Here is a 19,494-nt window from a genome sequence, read left to right as displayed (position 1 = left end):
CATTTAATAAGCTGCAGGCAGATGGTAATGTGCATATTTGGGAAGAGAAGAAGCCTTTTCCAGTAAAGGCCAGTTGAGGAATAGCCAGAGGATTACATCTTTCATCTCAATGCAATGGATTCTATCCACCAGAGTTTTATTATGAAATTTAAAATTATTTAAACGCCAATAGCTGCAAAGTGTCTCTGGTTCAGAATTTTTTTGTCCATGCTATTTTAAGAGTACCTGTTCTGAAACTCTCAAGAAATGTTTCATTAAGGAATTAAGGACTCATTAACACAGGTGCACATTTGTAAATGGTGCTGTTAGCTATTCCATGCAAGAGACCCAGCATCAGCAATTACCTGTTTGTGTCCAGAGCCAATCATTCACAGGTAATCACTCCGTGAGCAACTGCAAACAAGCAGCCATGAATAGCTATGAGAGCTGTCCACCTCCCATTGCTTCCAATGGGGCTTCCATTGGCAGCTAATCTCTGGGAAACCCTGCTGGGTTTCCTGCATATAATTGCTAACAGCCCTATTTGCAAGGGGGAAAGGGGCTTTATGCCTCATTCACAAAGGGCGAATCAAAGCATGTCCCATATAAGGGGCATGTTTACCCACACAAGGAAGCACAGATGTTCCATGCATCTCCATGTAGACAGTCCCATTGATGTCTATTAGGATGCAGTGGCAGCATGAACACAGCTATTGCTCTCAATTTGACATCTGTGCATGTACCTGCTGTCTATGTATGGGGGCACACACCCACACAGCTGTCAAACTGGGACCAGTGGCTGTGCCAGTTCAGCTGCTGTGTTCCAATAGACATCAATGGGACTGTGTGCACGACGATACGTGGAACACCTATGCATCCTGTGCAAGAAAAGTTTGCCCTTTGCACAAGTGTGTACGGCAACTCAACTTTAACCACTTTATGACTGCCATTATTAGATTCATGGCATGAACAAACAGACAAATGTGAAGGGGTCCTCATGGATTATTCCTTTCAAAAGAAAAGCATGAGTCGATAATTAGGAAATTGAAGTTTATTTGTTTCTAAAAAAATTGCTTTGGCATCCATCCTGGGCTTGCTGCTTTATGCCACCTTCTTGCTGGTCCGTACAAATGTGATTCCTCCAGCTGCTGAGGTCTGCAAGATATAAGGGAAGAAGCGTAAGGCATGAATACCAAGTACATACGTGCTTTCCAAGGGTCCCATGGGGCTGATTTACTAAAGGGATAACTCAGAATATGAATAATTCATTTTCAACTCTTAATTTAAAGGCACAACATACAGTAAACATTGCTATTCTTTTAATTTAAACTAGCATACTATTTTTAATAAAATGTTATTTGGAAACCCAGTTTAATTACAATAAACTTCAATGTAGAGCATTCCCTGCATTAAGGTAAAAAAATGTCCAGCTATTGAGTCTTCTCTCGATCCAGTGCTGTGCCCGGCTGCAGCTTTCTCTCCCTTTTCTCACAGGACACATTGAGAGAAGCAAGAACTATTGGCTCCTGCTGCTGTCAGTCAAGTCCTGTGAGGAGAGAACAGGGGGTCTGACAAAGCCATGTGTGTCTATGGAATCACACAGCCTGGTTCTTTTTTAACCCCTTGTTTTTTTTTTAGGAAGAAATTTTACTTTTACAACCACTTTGATATTATTTATATTAATATACAAGATTTAAATAGTGCTGACAGTTTACGCAGCGATTTACAACATAAGGCAGACATAACAATTACAATACAGTTTAATACAGTAGGGATCTGAGAGTCCTGCTAGTTAGAGCCTACAATCTAAAGCACACGGTCGGATTTCTGATGGGAAATGTTTGATGTGAGCTTGTTGTCGGAAAGTCCGACCATGTGTATGCTCCACCGAACATTTGCTGTCGGGATTTCCACCAACAAATATTTGATAGCAGATTCTCAAATTTTCTGCCAACAAAACTTGTTGTCGGAAAGTCAAATCGTGTGTACACAAGTCCGTTGCACAAAAGTTCACGCATGTTCTGAATCAAGCAGAAGGAGCCGCACTGGCTATTGAACTTTTTTTCTCGGCTCATCATACGTCATGTTGTACGTCACCGCTTTCTCACATTCGGAATTGTTGGCCAACATTTGTGTGACCGTGTGTATGCAAGACAAGTTTGAGCCAACATCCTTCGGAAAAAAATCCACAGTTTTGTTGTCGGAAAATCAGATCGTGTGTACGGGGCATTAGACTTTAACCTAAACATTGTCTCTAGAATTATTCCTCTTATCCTGGCATGCACAGCAATACCAGATATGTGTTACCTGTTCACTGTTTATGTAAAAACGTGCATCATAATTGTGCATGTGTGTGTGTGTGTGTGTGTGTGTGTGTGTGTGTGTGTGTGTGTGTGTGTGTATGTGTGTGTGAGGGCTGGGGTTCTTTTGGTTTATTTATTTATTTTATTAGTTGCATAGTTAGTCAGGATGAAAAAAGTCAACCAATTAAGAAAAAACTAAGAAAAATTGATCCAATTTGCCGAAGCAAAAAAAGGAAAATTCTTCCTGATCCCCCAGGAGGCAATTGGATATTCCCTCGATCACAGTTCTCTGATATCCTTTTTGTGAACTGGTGCCTAAAACTGAACTGCATATTCCAGTATGTCTTTCTTTCTGGAGTCTATATCTCTTTTAATACAAGAAAGTATTTTGCTTGCTTTGGAAACTGCAGCTTGGATTGCAATTGCATGCTATATTTAAGTGTTCTCCACCAGAACACCCAGATCCTTCTCCACCATTGACTCCCCAGCTGTTCTCCTAGAATGTATGATAGGGGGACTTTTTGTCCCCTATGTAAATAAAAATAAAAAATAAAATGTTTTGCAAAAAAATAAAGTTACACCCAAGCACATAAAACCCCCTGAAATTTTTTTTTGAGGCCCCCCACCCCCACATATACGCACATAAGAACGTAACTGCAAGCATTGGGGGCACTTATGTGCAAAATATGTTGATTGCAATACACATATTACATACTGCCGCACACGCCGGAGAGACAGAGGGAGAGCAATAATTCTAACACAAGACCTCCTCTGTAAAGCTAAACTGATACCTATAGCGGGCTTTTGAAGCATTTCACAGGCGCACACAAATTTAAGGTTGGAAATGTTGGGTATCTGTTTACTCTGTGCAACCTCATCTTTTATATTTTACCAAAAAAATGGGTAGTTTATTGGGTTTGTTTGCCCTAAAATTCACTTTAGTGTGTTTTTTACTTTGCTGCAATAACAAATGACAATAAAAAATTTGAACTACCACTATTTAATTCTCTAGGGTGTCTCCTTTCAGAAAATATATAATGTTTGGGGGTTTTGTATAATCTTCAGGCCGAAAATAATTTTTTAGACATGTGTGCAATACATGCAAAAACGTCTCTGGCACCGAAAAGGTTAAACCTCATCTACCACGTAGTTGCCCAATTAAACAGTGCATTTGTTTGACAAGTTTGGTCTTTATTGAATTTATGCTGATTGTTGGCTAAAATATAGTTATCTAGCAAATACTTTTCTTTGTGGTCTTTAATTAACTAATTAAAAATGACAGGGGTTGTAAACACCTCTTGCTCTATTCAAAATGAAAAAAATGTTCTGCCTTTAGTTCTAACGTTAAATGATCCTGTAGCCAGGCTTGGGGCATAAAAAGCAGTGAATTATCTTTGAAACAAGACTTAAAGGGGTTGTAAAGGCAGAAGGTTTTTTATCTTAATGCATTCTATGCATCAGTGGCGGTGCGTACATAAGGGGGGCGCACGGGGTGCCACCCCCTCTCTCCAGCCACCCCCTCTATGACCAATGGATAGCTTCATGCATTGCATGAATCTATCCATGGCCGCCGCTGCCACCCCCTGTTCAGGCGCCCGGCCTGAATAGGGGGTGGCACATGATTCCTTGCACAATCATGTGCAAGGAAAATTAAAAAAAAACAGCATTTTTGCTTGCACATGATTGGATGATATAAGTCAGCAGAGCTTCTGCTGATTTACTAAGCTCTGGAGCAACTGCTCTTGCAGCGTGCAACTGCACTTTTCAAAATGCACAGTCTTATTTGCCTTTAGTAAATCAACCTCTGTGTTCCACATAGGCAGTAATGAAAAGAACAAACAAAAAAATAATATGATGGGGGTTATTTACGAAAGGCATATCCACTTTGCACTACAAGTGAAAACTACAAGATCAAAGTGCACTTGAAATTGCACTGAAAGTGCACTTGGAAGTGCAGTCGCTGTAGATCTGAGGGGGACGTGCAAAATAAAAAACAGAATTTTAGCTTGCACATGATTGGATAATAAAATCAGCAAAGCTTCCCCTCATTTCAGATCTACCCCTTAGACTTACTTCCAAGTGCACTTTCAGTGCAATTTCTAGTGCACTTTGCACTTGTAGTTTGTACTTGTATTGCAAAGTGGATTTGCCTTTAGTAAATAACCCCCGATGTCATGTCTTGTCTTGTCTTACCTCCACCAATTTTCCTCCAACAATCTCTGAAGTGTGATGGTATTTAGGAAAATCCACAACCAGTTTTCCACCCTCCTGCCGGACGGTTGTCTGAAATAGAATTGGTTACAATTGGTTAAGACTACAGCACTAACCCTCCCTTCACCTCTATAACAAATGGGAGAAGATAAAACTGCAGCGTGCCCAGGGAACAGATCAGCCATAGACTCATTCTGGCAGGATAAACAGGTATTTTTTTTTAAATTATCAAAAAGATATAAGAAAATACTTTTAATGGAATATTTATCAAATCAAAAGCGAGCAAATATGAGCAGTTCAATGTTAGTGTTTACATACAGTATCTCACAAAAGTGAGTACACCCCTCACATATTTGTAAATATTTTATTATATCTTTTCATGTGACAACACTGAAGAAATGACACTTTGCTACAATGTAAAGTAGTAAGTGTACAGCTTGTATAACAGTGTAAATTTGCTGTCCCCTCAAAATAACTCAACACAGCCATTAATGTTTAAACCGCTGGCAACAAAAGTGAGTACACCCCTAAGTGAAAATGTCCAAATATGGCCCAATTAACCATTTTTCCTCCCCGGTGTCATGTGACTTGTTGGTGTTAAAAGATCTCAGGTGTGGATGGGGAGCAGGTGTGTTAAATTTGGTGTTATCGCTCTCACTCTCTCATACTGGTCACTGGAAGTTCAACTTGGTACCCCATGTCATAGAACTCTCTGAGGATCTGAAAAAAAGAATTGTTGCTCTACATAAAGATGGCCTAAGCTATAATTACATTGCCAAGACCCTGAAACTGAGCTGCAGCATGGTGGCCAAGACTATACAGCGGTTTAACAGGACAGGTTCCACTCAGAACAGGCCTCACTATTGTCAGCCAAAGAGGTTGAGTGCACATGCACAGCGTCATATCCAGAGGTTGTTGTTGAGAAATAGACGTATGAATGCTGCCAGCATTGCTGCAGAGGTTGAAGGGAAGGGGGGTCAACCTGTCAGTGCTCAGACCATACGCCGCACGCTGCATCAAATTGGTCTGCATGGCTGTCATCCCAGAAGGAAGCCTCTTCTAAAGATGATGCACAAGAAAGCAAACAAATAGTTTGCTGAAGACAAGCAGACTAAGGACATGGATTACTGGAACCATGTCCTGTGGTCTGATAAGACCAAGATAAACTTGGTCTTATCAGACCACAGAGATAAAGATAAAGATGGTGTCAAGCGTGTGTCGCGGCAACCAGGTGATGAGTACAAAGACAAGTGTGTCTTGCCTACAGTCAAGCATGGTGGTGGGAGTGTCATTGTCTGGGGCTGCATGAGTACTGCCAGCACTGGGGAGCAACAGTTCATTGAGGGAACCATGAATGCCAACATGTACTGTGACATTCTGAAGCAGAGCATGATCCCCTCCCTTTGGAGACTGGGCCACAGGGCAGTATTCCAACATGATAACTACCCCTAACACACCTCCAAGAAGACCACTGCCTTGCAAAAGAAGCTGAGGGTAAAGGTGATGGACTGGCCAAGCATGTCTCCAGACCTAAACCCTATTGAGCATCTATGGGGCATCCTCAAAGGTGGAGGAGCGCAAGGTCTCTAACATCCACCAGCTCCGTGATTTTGTCATGGAGGAATGGAAGAGGACTCCAGTGGCAACCTGTGAAGCTCTGGTGAACTCCATGCCCAAGAGGGTTAAGGCAGTGCTGGAAAATAATGGTGGCCAAACAAAATATTGACACTTTGGGCCCAATTTGGACATTTTGACTTAGGGGTGTACTCACTTGTGTTGCCAGCAGTTTAGATATTAATGGCTGTGTGTTGAGTTATTTTGAGGGGACAGCAAGTTTACACTGTTATACAAGCTGTACACTCACTACTTTACATTTTAGCAAAGTGTAATTTCTTCATTGTTGTCATATGAAAAGATATAATAAAATATTTACAAAAATGTAAGGGTGTACTCACTTTTGTGAGATACTGTATACTTTAAAGCTGAACTGCAGAACAAGCAAATATTGTTTAACCACCTCAATACAGGGCATTTTCACCCCTTTCCTGCCCAAGCCAATTTTCAGTTTTCAGCGCTGTTGCACTTTGAATGACAATTGTGCGGTCGTGCTACACTGTACCCAAATTACATTTTTAAAAAATTTTCTTACACAAATAGAGCTGTCTTTTGGTGGTATTTGATCACCTCTGCAGTTTTTATTTTTTGCACTATAAACAAAAAAAGAGCAACAAGTTTGAAAAAAAACACAATGGGGGTTATTTACGTAAGGCAAATCCACTTTGCACTGCAAGTGCACTTGAAAGTACACTTAAAGTGCACTTGGAAGTGCAGTCGCTGTAGATCTGAGGGGAAGATCTGAAATGAGGGAACGTTCTGCTGATTTTATCATCCAATCATGTGCAAGCTAAAATGCATTTTTTTTTCTTGCATGTCCCCCTTAGATCTACAGCGACTGCACCTCCAAGTGCACATGTAGCGCAAAGGGGATTTGCCCTTAGTAAATAAACCCCTATATTTTAAAATTTTTGCTATAATAAATACCCCAATTTAAAAAAAAAATTCCTTTGTTTAGGCCGATATATATTGTTCTACATATTTTTGGTAAAAAAATAAGCGTATATTTATTGGTTTGCACAAAAGTTATAGCGTCTACAAAATAGGGCATAGTTTTATGGCATTTTTATTTATTTTTTTACTAGTAATGGCGGCGATCTGCGATTTTTATCATGACTGTGACATTGTGGCAGACAGATCGGACACTTTTGACACCATTTTGGGACCATTCACATTTATACAGCGATCAGTGCTATACAAATGCATTGATTACTGCATGAATGTCACTGGCAGTGAAGGGGTTAACTGTGTTACCTAGGGAGTGACACTAACTGTAGGAGGAGGGGACTCAAAAGGGGAGGAGACTGATCGGTGTTCCTCTGTACTGGGAACGCATGATTGGTCTCCTCTCACCTGACAGGACGTGGCTCTGTGTGTTTACACACACAGAGCCACGGTCCTGCTCGGGTAATGGCCAATTGTGGGTGCCTGGCGGTCATCACGGCCACCGAGCTCGCACATCGGCTCCCGAGTGACACGGCAGGGGCGAACGTGCTCCGCCCAGATGGCCGGGAAGCCCAGGACGTCATATGACGCCCGTGCAGAATGGGAGATCCCTCCTACGGACGTCATATGTACATGGGCGGGATGTGAAGTGGTTAAATACAACCTGCTTTGTATATTAAAAGTATCCAATGTGAAACCTAGCAACACTACAGGAGCTTCAGACCAGTCACTGCTGCTCTCTTTCCATGTTCCAGTTGACTGGTCTTGTATCTGCCCCCTCCTTTAGCTTTCTGCAGTCAGCCTATAATGGGTGGGGCATGCAAGGCTCCTCCCACTTCACGGCTCTCTACACACGTTACATAGAGCTCATAAAATGTCACTTCTAATTTTACATGACAGTAATAATTGGGTTTACAAAGGCATTTGTTGACCACAAAGTGGATTGTAATCATTTTTTAAGAATATATTTAAATTTATGTTTTTGTGTCTGGAGTTTAGCTTTAAGTTTATCTGTTATCCATGCAAACATTTTGTGTGCTCCAACAATAATTAGCATATTGAAGAGTAATGGGATTCTGCACCTTAAACTTCTTGCCAGCCTGGGTCTCCATCTCACTTTCTTGGCCAACAGTGAATTTGTTAGTCAGGGTGAATCCTGGATAGATTTGTGACCAAGTGAAGTCGTTACCATTCTGGACTACCTCTGTAGTGTACTTGAAGTTTTTTCCTTTCTCAATTTGTTCAGCAGGGATGCCTAGACAAAAAAAAAAAAAGTAAATGTTTTATTACATTGTTCCAGATAACCATTAAAAACACTGGGAATAAAAAAAAACAAAAAAAACAAAATGACAAAGCACGAATGGAGTATTAAGCAGCCTCTATTACTTTTATGCAAGCTAATAATTGAGCATATGATTGTCCTCATCGTATATGTTTACTGTGATGATTAGCAAATTTCATTATGCAATATTTTATTTTTTTAACCGGGCTAATAAGAACATTTCCAGAATATTCAGAGTTTAAATTTAGAGTATATATTCAGTAAAGCTAAATTAAAGGTGAAGTCCAGACTGCAAAAAAAAATTTTTTAAGTGATTGCCTTCCGCTAAATGTGCAAGCAGTGAGTAAACTGATAAGAGATCTAAATAGATTTGTTTGGCTGCTTAAGCCAATCTAGGTTCTGGTTCATCTATTTACTAATCATTGATATATAAATCCTTTTCTTTATCATTAAAAAATAATAAAAAACATCAACTCCCCCATCATGTAAACGGTGTGCAGGCCTAAGTAGTTTACTTTCTCTGTGCAATATATATATAGTGCTTTCTATAAAATAGATTCATATTTTTTTTTGGACCTTGCTTTGTGCACTGATTCAAATCATTTGGTGGAGGGGGGATTGTGGTGTAGGGTTGTATTTCGGGGTTGGGCTTGGCCCCTTCGTTCCAGTGAAGGGAACTCTTAACATACCGAGACATTTTGAACAATTTCATGATGCCAACTTCGTGGAAGTTGGCCTCTTTCTATACCATCATGACTGTGCACCAGTGCACAAAGCATGGTCCATAAAGACATGGATGAGCAGGTTTTGGGTGGAGGAACTTGACTGGCCTACACAGAGTCTGGACCTCAACCCGATAGAACACCTTTAGGATGAATCAGAACAGAGACTGCGAGCCAGGCCTTCTTGTCCACTTCAGTGCCTGACCTCATAAATGCGATTCTGGAAGAATAATCAAACATTCCCATAAACACACTCCTAGACCTTGTGGACAGCCTTCCCAGAAGAGTTGAAGCTGTTATAGCTGCAAAGGGTATTGAACCCTACGGACTAAGACTGGGACGCACGCAATTAAAATTCATGTGCGTGTAAAGGCTGGCGCCCCAATACTTTTGACAAAAATAATGTATGTCACAATGGAATGATGGCAGCTGTCATTGTCAACACTGTTAGGATTCATGAAGAAATGGCTGGTTTACCTGTTTTGCCTGTAATACAAATGCACCACAACAGGACTTGTCACATCCACAGAAACACAATGCAAAGCAATTTAACCGCAGCCTCTGAGCTGTCCTCTACACTACTTTCTTAAAGTAAGTGGGGATTTACTGAACTGACGTGCCTTTCAAATGCTTGTCAAACGAAGAAAGCAACTCCCATCTACATGATCCCTTAATTCACTATCAGTCTCATCCCAAGGCTTCACCATTTAGTAAGCCACTGACTTGGAATAAGAATGCCACTATAGAAATAGGAAGGCCTTGCCTGCATGCTTGTTCTAGGTCAAGGTCTCCATGAGGAGTCAAACCACAGGATGAGCATGACAGATAGGAACCTGGAGATTCCTAAAGAAAAAAGTTTCCATGTTTCCAATGTTTAATTTAAAGCGGAGTTCCAACTATGTAATTTTTTTTTTTTTTTTGTACAAATATATTATTTAAAATGCTATTATTTATATGACTCACTGTTTAGTGATCGACGTCGGCTCAATTGCGGATTTAGATCAAACAATGTCTTTGATTTTTTTATCCCTGGCATGTTCCATTTTGTTTGTGGGCATGTGAAGCCCACAAGAACTATCTTCCTGGTTATGGTGCTGCTGCTGGACCAGCATGCACCATCCCACTCTCACACATGCGCAGTAATGCGCCGTAGCAGCGCTGCAAAGTATAAAGGTTGCCAAAACAATGGGCAGCGGCGTCCGAAGTGCCAACCCCATTGTTATGGCAACCTAGCCCTCGGCGCAGACCACTGACTCCTAGGAAATGATGACACACATCTCCCAGGAGCAGTAGCGAGTGGAGGTGCCGATGGAAGTGACCTCGCCAGCCGAGGTGATGAAGGAGGCAGATTTCGAGGGACCACATAGCAACAGGCATAAAAAGGTAAGTAAAAAAAAAAATGTGCACATTTATAGCATTTTTTTTTCGGGTGGAACTCCCCTTTAAGTGGGCAATTTTAATATCAAAAGTATGTTTTTAATGTAATTCAAAATGCTTTCTATTACCTTTAAAAGTACTTTAAAGAAAAACAGTCACTACTGGGCTTACTGAAAAATCAAGTTGTGTAGGTTTATGGTCAGTTGCTGCCCAGTCAACACCCTGACCTCACAGACTATACTTCAGTTTCTAGATATGCAGTTGATTTGGATTTTTTGGATATTGTTATAAACTTTCAGAACCTAGGAGACGTCATCAGCAGCTTCTGTCAGAATTCTGAGATTCTCATACCCCTTAAAGTAGAACTAAAGCAAAATTTTTTCAATTTTGGCTAGAGTAGAAGAGGGTTATAACCCCTGTCAGTTTCCTCAATTCTATCTGTGCCCAATTGGGCCTATTTTCCTTCGCTTCTAATTCCATAGTCATATCAGGAAGTGACCAAATCCATCTAAAGTGATGGAAATCCTTGATGGTCACTAGGGTCACCAAACCAGATTTCCCTCTATTTCTGTTATAGTGACAACTCAAAATGTGGGATTATGTGAGATTTTCTTTTCATTTCACTATCAGTAGAGGTGGTCACCAGGAAAAACAGACTGGGTGGGTTTACCTCAATTGGGGACACAGACAGCAAAGAAAACTTGACAACTGTTCTATTTCTTCTATACTCTATCCAAAACAAAAAAAAAGTTATGCCTTTAGTTATACTTTAACTCCAAGACTCAAGAGTCAGTCTCAGACAATGTAAGCAAAGTTGTGTAAGGGAGGGTACAAATCTTTTCTTGCACAAGGGCGTCTGAGCCTGTACAAAGTAAATTCTGGCCCACTTCCCCAGCCTTGGAATTCCAGATACTGTGTACAGCCGCCCATAGACATTAATGACAGTATTGCTGTGCTTGAGTATAGGCTGGTGCTTGCATAAACACAAGTATAGCATGTTGGTGTATGCAAAAAATAGAACATTTTCAAAAGGACCAGCGTATACCCAAGTACAGCCTTTCATAGCCATTTATGTTTATGGGGGGGTTGTATGCAGCACCTGTACTTTCCAAGCTGGAAAAGTACATTGTAATTTACACTGCACAAGATCAGATACCTGTGTGCCAGAGGCCATTTTATGCATGTGCCCATATGCTCTACCTATGCTTATGGAAGCACCAGTGTGTGCCTCAAAACAGTGGCGTATTCATTCATGTCCATTGAATGCAGCACCAAGACTTCCCGGAGAGGGGAAACACACCGGAATTTATATTGACCTAGCTCAGATGCCAATGTGCAAGAGACCTAAGCCTGCATTGCTATAACAATTTAGTATTCAGATAAGGCTTACATAAGCCCAGTTACAGGTTCTCTTTACATTTTAGAAAAGCACAACACACTGGGGATTATTTGCTAACGGCAAATTCATTTTGCGCTACAAGTGCAAACTATAAGTGCAAAGTGAAATAACACTGAAGTGCACTTGGAAGTGCAGTCGCTGTGTATCCGAGGGGGACATGCAAGGAAAATAAAAAACAGCATTTTAGCTTGCACATGATTGGATGATAACATCAGCAGAGCTTCCCCTCATTTCAGATCTACCCCTCAGATTTACGGTGACTGCACTATCAAGTGCACTTGCAGTGCAATTTCAAGTGCACTTTGCACTTGTAGTTTGCACTTGTAGTGCAAAGTGGATTTGCCTTTCGTAAATAACCCCCTATATTTGCACACACTTGAACCATTCTTAAAATGGCCCTGTCACTGTATGGAAAAAAATTAACTAGGGTACCCTGTAAAAGCAGATGAGTAATACTCAGCAGTGGGACAGTGGGGTTTATTTACTAAAGGTAAATAGACTGCACTATGCAAAGTGCAGTTTCACTCTGCGTGATAATTTACTTCAGAGCTTAGTAAATGAGCAGAAGCTCTGCTGACTTCCATCATCCAATCATGTGCAAGCAAAAATGTTGTTTTTTTATTTTCCTTGCACATGATTGGGTATTCTTTGCAAAGTGAAGATTTACCTCATTTACTAAGCTCTGGAGCAACTGCTTTTGCAGCGTGCAACTGCACTTTGCAAAGTGGAAAATTCAATTTGCCTTTAGTAAATCAACCCCATTGACTCTATCACAGAGCTATGACCACCGCTCGTATCTGACTTTTGGGTGGGCACGTCAGATGCCACCACCTCCACTGCTCACCGTGGTTTTACCCACTGGCTGCTATGTCACTTTAGGACTCAGTAATGACATAGTAGCCGGAGGAGGGGGGAGGGGAGTGGTTTGAACCACAACCACCCATGGGACTAAAAAGTACTGCAAATTTTTTTAATCCTTCAATATATTAATATAATAATAGTTTTCAAGAATTACAACGGTAAATTGAAGGGTTTACAAAGGGCGGTAATATTTCACCAATAGCATCCATGATGAAAGCAATGCAACAGAACAGTGCTGTACATAAGATATCACCATTAGGTGGTTCTGTTAAATGCTAGAAGGTAATAAGATAGCAACTATCAGAAAGTGAAAGAACGAAGCAGGGGCGGACTGACAACTCATGGGGCCCCCAGGGCAATAGGAGAAGATTATGGGGCCCTCGGGCAATAGGAGATTATGGGGCCCCCAGGCAATAGATTATGGGGCCACACAATATATACACACACACATACAGTATACACACACAGACACACAATATACACACACAGAATACACATACACTGAAAAGGTACTGGAGAAGCGGGGCATCTATAATCTTGGGATTTAAAAAAAATTTTTTTTTACATACTTTCCCTAGTTTTATTGAGGATTGCAACCCTGATGGGGCTCCTTGGTGGCATGGGGCCCTCAGGCAATGCCCGAGTGCCCGAATGGTCAGTCCACTGCTGGAACAAAGTGATTAGTAAAGCAGGGCCAAGGAAGGGGAAAAATCATGTAGGAGATCCTCATAAATGGGATCAAATGCCTCCCAAAAAAAGGGGTCTAAAAAATGGATCAAAATTAGATGGCAAATAATAAGTGACCTATGATTTCCAATAATTTTTTTTATAGCCTAAGCATGGATTTTAGCTGTAAGTTTTTTGATTTGAAAATGCCCAGTCGAGTCTGGCTTTATCTTCAGCTAATGAGAGTGAACTAGAAATCCTTACTTTAGCAATCGTTTCTTTTGAGGCCATCAAAACATGAGCCATCAGGAAGAATTGCAGAATTATAAAAAATAAATAAATTTGCAGGGGAACTTGTAGCCTAATTTTACTTTTAAATTACAGGGTTCCTTTAAAATACAAGCAGTATGTTTTGGCCTTAATAGACTTAGAAAAAAAATCAGGAAATTGAAATACGCACCAATAAGTGTCATGAAACTGTCATAGTTCTCCTGGGATTCCACCTCATATTTTCCAGTAAAGGCCATGGTGATGTTGCTGTTGTAGGGAGGGAGCAGGGAGCCTAGAAAATGCTTCAGGAGGAAGTACAAATAGACTACTGGCTTCCATTTTTATACCCTACGCTTTGTGGCACCTCCCTGCAGTTTATCTTATTAAGATCTGCTTATATCTCTAGCATCTTGTGATAAGCCGGTGTTTTTGACCTGCAGGTAAAACCAAGTTGAGCTAGCTGTAAAGCAATAAAATAAAGTGCGGATTTTTTTTTTTCCTTGTTGCAATTTATTATCACATAAATGAGTGAATTAGCAGTAGTAGTCTGTTAGCCAGGGTTGCCAACTGACTAGATTGAAATGTACTGACAAATTTTACTGCCACAGCCAAATTTTTACTTTTTACTGGCATTTCCAAAAGTTAAGTTACAATATCTCAGTGGGGAGGGTTTCCCCAGCCACATTGAGTGTATGGGTGGGGGAATCTGGTTGTTATTATTATTATTATTATCACATAAATGAGTGAATTAGCAGTAGTAGTCTGTTAGCCAGTGTTGCCAACTGACCAGATTGAAATGTACTGACACGACACCCAAATTTCACTGCCACAGCCAAGTTTTTACTTTTTACTTGTATTTCTAAAAGTTAAGTTACAATATCTCAGTGGGGAGGCTTCCCCCAGCCACATTGAGTGTATGGGTGGGGGAATCTGGTCAGTTTTTTTGTTTCACCCGTGGGTTGAGCAGAAAAAAAACAGGCTCATCTATAAGCTGCCTAAAACATTTTTAAAGCCCCACAACATTTTATAGCTTACAAAATGTGCATGTGTGGGCGGGGGGGGGGGGTGAGGAATAAGGTTTAGAAAATCTGTCAGTTCATTTACTGCTATGTTCCTTACTATGACAATTTCCTTTTACTTCCTGTCTTCACATCACATCAACAGGAAGTGATGGGAAATCTCTCCAGTGGGGACAGAGACTACAACAATAAGTGTTTTTTCTGTAAAGGAGGAAAGGGTTAGAACCCCCTCTTGGTTTCTATTCGTATATGTCTTCCTTTAGCCATGACACCTGTTCCTCTCATTTCTTTTAACTGCGTCAGGGGGCAACAAGAATTATCCCCAAAGGGGTCACAGGCAGCAAATAAATTCTGATGAAAGTTTTTATTTTTCTCCAAAACCATAAATAAAGGTTTTGCTGTCATTGGCCTTTAATTGTTATTTCATTAAAGACAGTGGGGTTGATTTAGTAAAACTGGACAGTGCGAAATCGTGCGCAGCTCTGCAAAGAAACCAATCAGCTTCCAGCTTTTTCGTCAAAGTTTAATTGAACAAGCTGAAGTTAGAAGCTGATTGGCTACCATGCACAGCTGCACCAGATTTTGCACTCTCCAGTTTTAGTAAATCAATACAATTGTAACATTATGGAAGATCGAGAAAGGGAGAGTGCTTTTTAAAGGATGGCACCATCATGTTGGAAGGAATATTGCTTGCATTCTACATTCCATTGCCTCATTCTCAACCCCCTGTCATGCACAAATTCTTCTACAAGAGCCTAATCTACTCTTTCACATTCCAAGGTAAGTACTGCTCCCTCTGTACTTGTCCCATCAAATGTAAGCACTGCTAGTCTCATAGACCCCAGAGATGAGGTGGTGTGTCCACCTACCTATCCTCCTGATCATTCAAAAAATGAGGTGTGGAGCTATGTTATGATTGGTCTGGAGGAGAGGGACATGCTTGCAACATTGAGATCCATAAGATCTGCAGCTTTTATTGATATACCTGGTGATTCATTCAAGAAGATTCTTGTTTAAATAATTTTTGTTATAGGGTGACAACCTTCTGTCCCTGTCTGTTGTAATAATGCATTGTCATCCTGCCACACAGGCTTTGACAGGAAGTATTTTCTGGTATAAAGTTCCACTGTACTACAGGAGTTATGCTATAGATCTATATTGACCATACACTTACAATACATGGTTAGTGTAGAATCTGCACTAGATTGTATATTGTATGAAATGTAGTGTGTAACATAAATGTTTACTGTAATGCAGGCCCTTTGGAATCCTGGATCTGATTTTTGTGCCTCTTAAGCCAGCCATAGATGGTTCGAATCTCAGCCAGTTCAGAAGTAACCATCCGAGATTCGAACCTTCTATTAGCAAGCTGAATGTACTCAAGTTGATCGCCTTGGTTACAACCAGCAGTGATGTACGGTAAGTAACTCAGTTAAAATAGCGGCGTTACATAACACAGTTACTTTGGAGGGTAATGCGTAATCTAACTGATTACTCTTCCCCTCATGGTAACTCAGTTCCCATTACTTGGGCAGAGTTACCTCAATTACATCTGCCGCCCGGGAGGCCCGGCGTGGCCGCGCTGCCTGGCCGTTCGTTCTGCCGCGGGGAAGGGGGCTTTCGCCCGCTGAGCTGAGAAGAGGCTGAGACTCAGAGAGACTGTCTGGACCGCCCCATTCTTCCCGCCTATCCAGAGAGAGAGAATGTAGGGAGGTGGGGCGGACACTGAAAAATGAAGTCAGCTGACCAGCTGACACCAATCGAGTGAAGGGGGTCTCTCTCTCTCTCCCCATGAGGAAAGGCATCCCTGGAGGCATTCAAGTAAGTGACTATCTGACAATTCGAATTGCAGTGCAATCAATCCATCCCAAATCCTCCACCACCTCTGCTTCTTACTGATCCCATCCCTACCCACCCACCATCACTTCTACAATAGAGGTGATGGGGGGCATACGGTAGGGATGAGATCAGTGGTGGTGGGGGGTGGGATCACTAAGAGGCAAAGGTGGTGGTGGGAGAGGATGACACCACCACTGCTGCCACCCCCCCAAGTACCACGCTGCCTGCCACCCCCCCAGTACACCACTGCTGCCACCCCCCAAAGTACCACCGCTGCCACCCCCAAAGTACCACCGTTTTAACCATCAGGAAACCTGCCCTAAGAAATGTCATGTAAACCATTGCTGAAGTGCAAAAAGGATGCAGGAGATGAGCAGCAATGAGCTTTCCATTTACCGTACTTCAAGCGCCAGTATCACTGATTTCTTTGTGTGCCTTTGAGTTAAAACAAAGGCTTTTACCATTTGTGAAGCTGGGAATCCCCTGTGTCTAATGTGCAGACACATTATAGGTTGGACATTACACATCATACTTAACTCAGCAGCAGGCTCAGAGTTCTTCTCCTATTAATCTTTAAATCTTATCAAGCAAAGGGGAAGGCTGACTTGCATAACCCTAGACGTCTGATCTTTTACTGCCTGTAATAAATGTCAGACATAAGAAGCGAAGAGAGGGTGAATCATAGAGGAAGAGGGCAGCCAAAAGTCTGATTCATTCTATCTATCTATCTATCTATCTATCTATCTATCTATCTATCCATCCATCTACCTACCTATCTACCTACCTATCTATATCTATCTATCTATCCATCTACCTACCTACCTATCTATCTATCTATCTCTCTATCTATCTATCTACCAACCTATATCTATCTACCTATATCTATCTATCTATCTATCTACCAATTTATCTCTATCTATCTATCTATCTATCTATCTATCTATCTATCTATCTACCGATTTATCTCTATCTATCTATCTATCTATCTACCTACCTATCTATCTAAATACCAAAGCACTAGCATGAATAAGTTCTTGGGTTTAGATAACCTTAATAGAAAAAATCTAGATTGTCATTTGTCCAGGAATGGGTGGTTGTGTTATGGCTGCAGCGATGCTCTGCGATACTTTGCACATTATTAGCACATCTAGCATTATCTTGTACAGCTAATAAGAAGATGTACCTTAATGGAAACTTATCATGGTAGAAGTAAGAAAACCATCATAGTGGACCTCCTATTATAAATTGTAGTTGCCTGGCTATCTCTGACTTATGCCGCGTACACACGAGCGGATTGTATGGCGTACTTAGTCCGTCATACAATCCGACGGACAGTCCGTCATACTTTCCACTGAACGGACTTGACCACACACGGATACCCATACAGTCCCTCGAAAGCTTGCGCGATGACGTGTACAGCACGTACGACGGGACTAGAAATAGGAAGTCCAATACACAGCAAAGCACCCTTCCGCCGTGTAAATCCTTTCTGGGCATGCGCCATTCTTAGTCCGTCCAACTAGCACACTGACGACCGTATTGTCCGCTGAAACCAATGTATGACGGACAGAATTACGGAAAATCTGAAATACTTAGTACGCCAGACTGCACGCTGAAAAAGCCCGCTGAAGCCCACACACGAGCGGATTGTCCGCTGAAATGTGTTTCAACGGACTAAGTACGCCATACAGTCCGTCCGTGTGTACGCAGCATTATAGGCGTTAAAGTTAAAGCAGCCAAGTCGGTAGCACATTCAAGAGAATGCATTTTTGACAGGTCTCCTTTAAAATAGATGTAAACCCAAAGTGAATGTCATGTCATTTGACAGTGTATAAAAAATAGGTATGTATTTTACAAATACAATACATATTATTCTCAGTGCTCCTGTCTGATCTTCTGCAGCTTCTTTGCAGTTCTCCAGCAGTGGCTACATGGTATTTCTCAAGTCACATTCCCTGATGGTGACAGCAGGGGATCATGTCTGGTTCATGTGTTTTCAAACCCCCACTTGCAGTCTATATCGTTAATCCCATGTATGAGTGACAACCATAGATGTGCACAGCAAGCTCAAACACACACGCCTTTCTCTGCAGCCTCATCTGCACAGGACAGTGAATGAATGGGAAGTGCTCTGTGCTGAGTGGCTTCCCATTCATTCACAAACTGAAGCATAATAAACACATTTTTTATGCTTCAGTTATGAATGGACCCAGTAAGTGAGTGTGTTCATTTAGAAAATGTAAATGACATATTGACTAAGCCTTTCCCCCGCTTTCCATCTTGAAACATCCCCCTGCAGCAGACGAGGGGAGAGGAGATGAGGGAAGCCATCACCACTACGGGGAGGGTAACATGGGGGGGTGCCTGGGCAGTAGGGGGAATCAGCACTGCACAGAGTGATAGGGTGTGCATAGGCACACCTTGCACATCCCCTGTGCATGCCTATGGTGACAAGACAGGAGCACAATTGTGAGGCAGGAATAGAGCAGTGCCATCATATAACAAGAAGTACCTGAACAAGGTAGGTACAGTATTTCACAAAAGTGAGTGCACCCCTCACATTTTTGTGAATATTTTATTATATCTTTTCATGTGACAACACTGAAGAAATGACACTTTGCTACAATGTAGTGAGTGTACAGCTTGTATGACAGTGTAAATTGTCTGTCCCCTCATAATAACTCAACACACAGCCATTAATGTCTAAACTGTTGGCAACAAAAGTGAGTACACCCCTAAGTGAAAATGTCCAAATTGGGCCTAAACTGTGAATATTTTGTGTGGCCACCATTATTTTCCAGCACTGCCTTAACCCTCTTTGGCATGGAGTTCACCAGAGCTTCACAAGTTACCACTGGAGTGCTCTTCCACTCCTACACAATTACATCACAGAAGCTGGTGGATGTTAGAGACCTTGCGCTCCTCCACCTTCCATTTGAGGATTCCCCACATATGCTCAATAGGGTTTTGGTCTAGAGACATGCTTGACCTGTTCATCACCTTTACC

The 19,494-nt window shown here is 41.5% G+C and overlaps 1 protein-coding gene across 1 annotated transcript; it reads right to left on the bottom strand.

Annotated features, from left to right (window-relative positions):
• Positions 1–1,015: 1,015 nt before the first annotated feature.
• Positions 1,016–13,977, bottom strand: LOC143960144 (gastrotropin-like). The gene is made up of 4 exons (XM_077468443.1): positions 13,820–13,977; positions 8,135–8,307; positions 4,476–4,565; positions 1,016–1,134 (listed from the first exon to the last, which is right to left on the bottom strand). Exons 1-4 carry the CDS (start codon positions 13,884–13,886, stop codon positions 1,081–1,083), a joined length of 384 nt encoding a protein of 127 aa, XP_077324569.1. The 5' UTR covers positions 13,887–13,977; the 3' UTR covers positions 1,016–1,080.
• Positions 13,978–19,494: the final 5,517 nt, after the last annotated feature.

Source organism: Lithobates pipiens, unplaced genomic scaffold (genome assembly GCF_037356315.1).
Source record: "Lithobates pipiens isolate NorthernLeopardFrog02 unplaced genomic scaffold, aLitPip1_a1.2 Scaffold_8, whole genome shotgun sequence".
Taxonomy (NCBI): domain Eukaryota; kingdom Metazoa; phylum Chordata; class Amphibia; order Anura; family Ranidae; genus Lithobates; species Lithobates pipiens.
This window is presented reverse-complemented; position numbering and strand designations above follow the sequence as displayed.